This window comes from Liolophura sinensis, chromosome 7 (genome assembly GCF_032854445.1).
Source record: "Liolophura sinensis isolate JHLJ2023 chromosome 7, CUHK_Ljap_v2, whole genome shotgun sequence".
NCBI lineage: Eukaryota > Metazoa > Mollusca > Polyplacophora > Chitonida > Chitonidae > Liolophura > Liolophura sinensis.
In genome coordinates, this window is record NC_088301.1 from 56,170,662 (window position 1) to 56,180,315 (window position 9,654).

General features: G+C 37.0%; 1 protein-coding gene across 1 annotated transcript in view; it reads right to left on the reverse strand.

Moving 5' to 3' along the window:
• The window catches only part of LOC135470169 (transcription cofactor vestigial-like protein 4), a 45,921-nt gene extending 37,317 nt beyond the window's left edge, over positions 1-8,604 (reverse strand). Inside the window, exon 1 of the mRNA XM_064748956.1 lies at positions 8,295-8,604. Within this exon, the coding sequence (XP_064605026.1) occupies positions 8,295-8,367 (73 nt within the window). The 5' untranslated portion in view covers positions 8,368-8,604. The remainder of the gene's footprint in view (positions 1-8,294) is intronic.
• Positions 8,605-9,654: the final 1,050 nt, after the last annotated feature.

The window sequence follows — 9,654 nt, forward strand, 5'->3', positions numbered from 1 at the left end:
GATTATCTCTGGTGGCACTGGAAGGCATATTTTATGTATATAACAATACACCTAATGACGATTCAACCCCAAGCATACATGATCAAATATTCAACCACATTAGTCATTTTATTTATTCATTCACTTCAATGGTGTTGTACGGCTTACTCAAGAATATTTCACTTATATGACCATGGCAAGCATTATGGCAGGAGGAAAACAGGCAGAGCCTACGATAAACCCACGATTATCCCAAGATTGCTGGCAGACCTTCCCACGTATGGCCGGAGAGGAAGCCAGCATGAGTACATTGGTCAAGGGCCAGAAAATATTAGTCCCAATGGGCTGTGCAAGGTCCATAGTAATTTTGTAACTTACATGAGCTTATATATGAGTACATGTCCTCATACTTTCTGCAAACATTTCACATATACTATTTTTTTATACTGCTTACCACATGGGGACACAAATTTCATGAAGTTATGTTGGTTTAGAGGAAAGTTACCCTGTGAAAATTGTTAGAAAGTGTCTGAAAAAAGTTACTTGGTTCATTAGGTGTTAAACACAGAATAACAAAAACAACTATTAAAACCAATCACAAATCAGCTAAACTGGGGAAACATGTATCAATCTTGACTTCAACAGTATTAAAATGGCTGCTCAATCTCCACTTTATAAAAGCTCTGGAGATCTGTATAAAATAATGCATACAAATCACATCTTTAATGATGGTGTTAGATACATGATGTACCACTGATTTGATCTCTCATCACCATGGATCAGGCCATTCTCCTTCACCATTACTACACTGTTTGTCCAAACAATGTAACAATGTAACACAGATACCAGAGAGCAGGGCAGTCTGGAAGATATAACCTCTCCTGGACAGGGTTTTCATGACACCCCCTGAGATTCAGGATGAGACTGTATCAAGTCACACACACAGTATATGCCATAGGCAGAAAACAGTTCAAGTCTATTATCTCTGTAACAGTGTCTACTAGCTCACATGCCCTAAAATGCCTACTTGTACTTTATAAATAACCCTGTTGGTAATGAAACGGTTCTGTATCAGACACAGAGTTTTTCATTTTTGGCTATTGACAAAGATGTATGGAAAATATACAAAATGCATTTTCAGTAGCCTATACACTGTACACTGCATGTATGATGCACACATCATGTACTATCTAACAGACCAGTGTCCATATTATAGATATAGAACCTTTTCGTCTTCAAAATGTTTTGTTTTAATGAAATGTTTTCATAACTTTATCTTTATTTCCTGGACAGACTTAGCTCAATTCACTTTTAATTTTAATAAGAAAAACTCAATTCTTATACTCAGTATATTTCAAGCCTAATCACCTCAAGCCATCCCTTCTCAAATGCCCCATTCAATATAAGCCTTCATCTCTCCCTTTTTCATTTACACACATAATCAATCCATTTTTCAAAGTCTCTCTTTCTAAACTTGATCTAATAAATCCGGTACTGTATACATATACAACATGCACTGAATTAATGACACAAGCAGGCATTATAGAGCCGAAATCAAAATTAGCTACAGTATATAGTGTCTTCAGACTAAACCAGATGTTGATCACAGGAGCTGTCTGGAATCTGACCTGAGAAGCAAAAGGTCAATTTGTTTGGTATAAACAACTGATTTGTGGTCTTTCTGTGGCAGAGTTTCTAGCAAATTCATGTAAGTTTAGGTTCTGGCTGAGAACTTTCCAGTGATAACCTTATGACTTTAGTCATAGCTGGAATTCTTGTAAGTCAAAATGTGCCAACCCTGGCTCCTGTAAACAAGCCTATCTACATTTACAGCTGTTACAAACCATGACCATTATAAATATAGCCATGACTTGTAATCAGCAGACCATATATCCACTACATATATGTCTTTATCTCTTGTCAATTCAAGGTCTCAACTTGAACATCTGATCAAGAATTGAATCATCTAAATTCTGAGAGCCCCATCTTTCACATGAGCAGATTTCACAGGGTAACAGCAATATGAGAAAACATAGCTGTTAAAGCAGCAATGCCAGGGTTCAATGATTCTGGTCGATGCAGCATCACTTCCGGTTAATTGAATTGTGTCTTTATATGCACTGACATATAATCAACTTAATACAACCACTATATAGCAGGTACATGGAAATGTGCCAAATGTGGTAAATCCGGCACTGGACAATATTAAAAAGCATGCACGTTCTGTGTTTTTTCACACAGTTTAAGGATTTTCACCACACATACAACATATGTACAGTTTTCCGTCACGTGGCCTGCAAAAATGGGGGAAATTGGGCTTTTCATGTTTTGATCACAATTTGCGCCAAAAATATACTTCGCCCAACAAAAATAAGACCAGATTTGTCATCAGGACATCAAACTAAGTCAGGTAACATTTTTCAAATTTCCACAAATTTCTTCAAATTTTTTGTTTTCATGTGATGTAACTTCATATGTATCAGTTAAAACCTAATTTGCATACATATTGTATCCTTTTCTCTCCAAATAGTCTCCAGGGAGCGTTTGTTAAGTGTGCTCAAATTTAAGTCAATCGGACACGGGTTTTGGAGAAAATGACTGTCAAATGTTTTCTCTTCAACCCAAAATGACCGCCAGATCACGTGACTCAGGTCACCCAACTCTTTACTCCTTAAAGTCCATCTCAGGGCCTGCCACATCCCTATAAGTTTGTAGAAGATTTTCAATTTGGAAAAATTTTAAAATGGTAATTTTTTTTTTTTTGCTATGTACTACTTCCAGTTCGCTGACATTACCTACAGTTATGCAAAATTTGTCTCCTTGCCTGGGGATGAGGCCTTAAGATTGCGCCTCTAGCTTCATTGCTCCAGAAGACATACCCTCTTTGAGTCTTGATGGGGTCACTTTCGGTTTTGTAAGAATTGCATTCTCGGAATCATGGTCCAAAACAGCATCAGATAAGACTGTTTGTCGGACATAATCTGGGGAAGTGTGGAAATAATTAACAAAAATCAAATTTTGTGGTGTAAAATCTTCAACCGAGAAAGTACCCAATCTCAACCTGAATGTCCCTATGCTTTGTACAATTGCAGTTAAAATTTCAGCTCAATCGCATGAGTCATTGCTGCGGAGGCAATTTTTTTAGGTTTAGCACAAAATCCAATATGGCTGCTAAGTCACGTGACCAAACATTTCCAAAGCTAAGAGCACAACTTCAGATCCTTTCCTAAAACATACTGAAGTTTCAGAAATGTACCATGTCATTTTTTCACACAATGTTTCACAAAATTGGTGAGAATAATAATAATAATCCAAAGAAATTCAATAGGGATTCAAGCCTGAATGGCCTGAACCCCTAAATACCAAGGGTTGAAACTACCATAATTTCTCAACCTTTTCGGATATGAAAGAGCAACTTTCAGAGCAATTTATGCACATTTTTATTTTGATAGTGGAGACAAAACTACATTGGTTGGATTGCTCAGATTCAGGGCTTCACAAAAAGTATGATTTTATCAGCCAACATAGAATAAGACCTTCAAAATATGCTTGAATTAACACTTTGCAAATGTGCAAAAAGATTGAAAGAATTACAGCAACTGCATATTGTCACGGGCCAATATGACCAACTGTGAGTCCTTTGAGATCAGCTCTCATCAATATTAACTGGCTCTTCAGTTAATAAGAAAGAAAACATGATCAAACTGTTCTCTGATTTTAGTTTGAAATAAATATATACATGAAGCATTTAGTAAGCTGGGAAGACTTATTTTTAGATGATTGTTCATCACTGCAAGCCACTGGTAACTGAATTAAATCTTGATAAATAAAACATTGCTGGGGCATCCGGAGCCTATTGGAGACCCAGCAGCCTCTCACCAAGTCCAACTCATGCCAGCTTTCTCTCCAGTCATCCATGAGAAGGTCTTCCAGCAACCTGCGGATGGTCGACACACCCCCCTTCCAATGTCACCACCCCGCCCCCGGGCCCTGCCTGTTTTCCCCATACTATAATGCTGGTCACCACCATATAAAAGTGAAATATTCTTGAGTACTGCATAGAACTCCAATCAAATAAATAAATAAATAAATAAAACATTGCTTGTTTAACTCTAAAGTCTTATTTATTTGAGAAAAGAAAAAGACTACATTATGATAATGCAGAACGTACAACAAATCAATTGTCCCTGTTATTCATGACCACTGTTTTCCCCTGTAGACTTAAATAAATAACAACTCTATCTGAGAAGATGATGTCTTTTCAGTATCAGTAGCTGTTTTCCCCTGTGGGGTCAAAGCGATCAGTGAAAAATATCAACTATTCTATCAGGTACTAAATTTAATTCTATATGCATATGACGAAGGGGATAACACTCCCAATGTCCATGTAGATCGATAGAGACATTGTACACATAAACATATAGGTTATAAATGTGCCTCATCCAACAGTTGTTGGTACATGGGAAAACATACTGCATTACTGAAATAACTAACACCTACATGCTACCTCCCATGAAAGGTTAGCTATTTCAAGCAGGGAAGTTGAGGTTGATACTTCAGCAACACAGGGAAATGATCTGAATACCAGCATACTGTGAGCAATTACTGCAATTTTCATATTTTTGTTTTCTTTTATTTATTTTTTTATTTTTATTTTTTTTTTTCTTCTTGGTTGGTTAAATTATTTGGTGTCTTTTTTAAAAACATGCTTTATTTACTGTGTACTCAAATTTTTCAACTTTCATTTCAAAATTTGGCCAATCCAGTGAAGGTTTTCCAGATTCACACCAATATGATGTACAAAAAGTATTAATCCCTGAACTTTTATATACAACAGTGGTTATTTATAATAATATTCATATACATGTATATAAAAGTGAACTGCTGACAATACATTATCCAGTACAACAACTAAATGTATATAATCTAACTACTTATTAAACAATTATTCAAGGAATATGAAGATTAGTGTATTAATGAAGATTAGTGTATTAATGATGTAGCCAAATATGGAACAAATAAATACACATAGCCAGACAAATGGTGCATTCTTTTAAAAACAGACAAACTGGGAAAAGTTGGCAGTATATAGTCATTATAAAAAGTATCCAATTATCTAAAATAGGTGACCCCACCTCACACCCCTGATTTCACAACCCTAGCTCAAGTTTTTAAAGCTTTGATTGCGAATATCCTATTAAGGTAAACGACATTATACTATTACATAAATGCATTAGTCTAGAAAGTTTACATATTTCCATTAAAACAAAATTATATTTAATACTTAACAAGACTTCAAGAAAAATGTAGTCAGAAACAATTTGTATATAAACACTTTCAATGGAAGTTTTAATAAATAAATGCATTTTCTCAGCTGAATAAGCATCTATAGAGCAGCATCAAGAACATATCGCAAGTACCTTAGGTGATGGCGATTGCAGGGTAAACAGAATATGTATGTAATGCTTGTACGTCCAAGGTAGGGACTGGTCAATAAAATGATCAATTCACACACACAAATGAATCCACAAACACACCTTAAGGAAAGGTTGAGGAAGCAAGAATAATGGTAAGTATTGTGCATATCATTATCTCTGTGATCAGTGGAGGCACACACTAGAGGCCCTCTTCATGTAACAAGTCAATCCAATTTACAGACAGCAGCGCCACCTACCAGAAATAATCTGAACTACATGACCACCTGCCTGGCATTCCTCACATTACTCACATAGTAACTGGTAGTAAGGTTCAGGCTTGGGGGAACATCAAGGCCCACTCAGTTGTGAGCTCTAGTCTACTTAGCTCTCCTTAATTTTCTGTCGCTTAACGCGTTACATTCACCTTACGCTGTCAACAGATGCCTATTGTGTCTGAAACTAGTTCCCTAGACTTCAACTTCCTATGGAAATAAAACACAGTGCTCTAAGACTGTGTGTTCATCACATAAGAACTTCTTTTCTCTTTTTCGTTTTTTCTTGTATTTTTTTACTGCTGTCATTTGTTTTGGTTACAAAAACCTGAACACCCTTTGCTTCTATCCATTCAACGAAATCCTAACAATGAAAAAGACATCCAATAAAACAGCAAAAATACATCTATCAACGTTCATGTTATGTGCTTCTTTGGTCCTGGGCAAGAGAATTTCAGAAATATCTTCTTTTCTTTTTTTGACTGGTGTTTTACGCCATACTCAAGAATATTTCACTTATACGACGGCGGCCAGCATTATGGTGGGTGGAAACCGGGCAGAACCCGGGGGAAACCCACGACCATCCGCAGGTAGCTGACAGACCTTCCCACATAAAAAAGTAGTCAAAAAGTAGAAAACTTCATGAGATTCATGTGTTTTTAATAGTAATAAATTCTGACTTTACTCATATGATGATGTACACGTATAAATACATGTATGAGTCTGCATGTACATATAAGTGCAGGCACAACCTCTTAATAAGGAGAAGCAGACAATACTTCCTGCAATACAGAGACAGGCTCATACCAGCTGCATACAAGTGTATTTTTTCTCTCTATCTTTCTAATTGCCGTCTTAAGAAAAGTGACTGTAATCAGATAAGTAAACGAGCAATTCTATCGTTCATCCCCTGTACAGCTCCCATGACCTAGCATTTCTCTGTTCCTCAAAGCATGTTTGATTTAGAATGATACAATGCAAATTTGATTAACTGTACAATCTGATTTGCAACACACACTGTTTTCTCTTGCTGTCAGTGCTACAATACGCCTGTGTCTCGATCAAACAACAAAGTCCAGACGACAACCAAAAGTGGAGAAAATGAGACAGAATCCCCTGTTACTGATGACTCAGTCCACTTTATTACCTCCCCATTCAATATCTGATATTATCACTGAGCTTTATTAAATTTAGACAGGGAGTCTTACACAAACCCCAGTGACCTCACTATCCTGCTGGCAAAACTTAAAATGCCACATCTATGTATTTTTTGTATAAAAACATTTTATCTACCCTCACTGCCAGACATACATGTGCAGTCAGACAACCCTTGACTAATTCGCTGCTCAAATAAACTGTCATACATGTATTTGTGTTTCATGTGGTAAAATATGTACTTGCAACATAAACACACATGATGCTAGTATTTTCAGAATAACATAAACTTAGCCATACCGGCAAAAAACATTTTATCGGTCTTGTAGGATAGGATAGACAAAATCTTAGTGTCTTACATTACAGTTGAAGAGGGATGAACTTACCCAATAACAAAAAATTGATGAATTGTCAAAAGCCAAGAAAATATGGAGATTATACAGTCACAAAAGAAAATGTGATACATGTATTTGATAATGAAATAAAAAAAAAAATTATTCTTATGTAATAAATGTTAATGTACCACAAAAAATATACACTGACTGTGTTGCACTTGTAGCCAGAAAATCTTACAAGGTGAATAACCTGTTACATGTGGTTTTGGACAGAGGCAATACTGAAGGAATAAGTCACAGTTGGCAATACACATATGTGTACATTACAGTTTGTAACCTTATTGGTACACTATACATACATGATACATATCTGCTTAAAGTTACAATGGAAATGTACATGTGAATTAAGTACCAATTTATTACACCCAACACACACACACACAAGTGATTCTCAAAATGACAGACAATTCTCTTTTATTCACTGAAGCAACAATTTTACAGATTTGTAACAGTCCTTATCCTGTAACAGACCAAGAGAGGTTAACTGAAAAATATTTTATCAAACGTAAAAATCTCAATTTAGCTTGTTCATACATCAATGATAGAACTGGACCATATGTTTTGTTGCAATTCTATCATAACAGTATGTACACTATAGTAAGTCTACCCTGTATCTGCATGGACATTTTATAATAAAATAATTTCATATTTATTTTGCTTGTATATCATTAATCTTATTTATAAAAGGTTAAAAGAAGTTGAATTTTTTAGATGGCTTTGATGCACTAACACTGAATATGACGTAAGGTGGTATCGAAATCGCACACTGAAGGACAAAGAAGATTTCTGACAGTTCACAGACAAAAGAGCCCCAGAGACGAGTCACAACTGTCTGTGGCAAGTTTCCTTGGCCGCTTTGTCATCTGTCGCCGAATTTAACTGTACCATAGTGGCCTAGTGACAACCCGACAGGCCGTTGCTGTCCTCAAGACAGATGGGCTAACGCGAACAATACCGGCCTCGGTATACAGCCCTATACATGCACGAGCCGACGACCCCGACTGCACTGTAGGCCGATATCAACAGGGAAATTTATCCAGGCCGACATACCACAGAATAAATGAGAGGATACTCACTATTAGCCTCGTCTGTCTCCACCATGGAAGCTGCTCGTGAGAGGACATCGAGTGGAGTCTCCATAGGCTCCATTTCGGCCCTTAATAACAGCCTGGCACTCACTTGTCAACTCGAGGGATGGAACAACCACCTTGTGTCGAATCTCGCCTTGCCGATCGCCGAACTCAAAATTACGCTATCTTCTTCACAGAAATCCTTGGGCAAAATCCAAGCCTGGAGCTGAAAATCTATCACTACATCATTTTGCAGCGACACTCGTAATATTCAGGCGGAAACTTAATTACAATTTCGAAAGGATTATCGCTGTTTTTCATGCGACATCAGGCAGGAATGCATGGAATGACAGAATGCCTTTGTCACATGACCCGAATTTGATCATGTGACCTACTCAGCATACACACGTCCATACGAAAGGATGTAGTCGAGAGCCCAACCATACTTTAGCAGAACTCTGGCGGTTTATAAGCTCGATTATACGAACATGTATTGGCGGAAAAAGTACATACATCAAGGTTTACATTGCTGAATACTGTGAAATAACCACTGACCTAATGAAATGGCTTGTATTATACGGGAAGCGCTTGTAGTAGGCACTATAGCATATCACATCTCGCTGCACTTGCTAAACGGCCTACATATATCCAAAGCGCTTATATAGCTGCCTTATACATCAATACACACTCCAATAGGTATAACAGCAGCATACACCATGAACACCACCAATTAAAATGGAAAAAGTGTTTGTCTGTGGAGGGGGAGGGGGGGCTTATTCTTTCAACTTAAACCTTTAAACTTAAATCGCACTTTGCATATGCAAGAAGTAGGCCTAGGTATATTATAACTACACTAACGTGATCTGCTACTCTACAGACGTAAAAATGATCATAACTCTAATTATTTTAAAAATCTTTACTTATTGTGATGTCTTAATGAAAGATGAAATTTATGAAAGATACATACAGGAAAGTGGGGGAGGGGGGCGGTAGGGGTAAGTAACAGCCAGGCTTCACAACAGGCTTCGAAAAGACGAAAAATCAGAATACTTGATTGTCCAAATGGCAAGACAACTGAACACTTTTTATTGAGTTTTGGTTTCGCATGAATACTTTAGCCCATACTGTTCAGGCTGCGTTTATTTTTCTGGCCAAACTTATGGAAGGGGTACCGATACGTTAGAGAGCCTTTGCGCATGTTCTTGCATGTGATGCAAGTTTTGTTCATTAAAAATGTATTTGACGCCCGATATGTCTTTGACAAGGCTCTGATGTGGTACAAATAAGCCTATAAATGTATATATACTATAGAAGAAACATGATAAAGTCAACTTGCTGATTTAGCTTAGGCCTACTAGTTTCACCG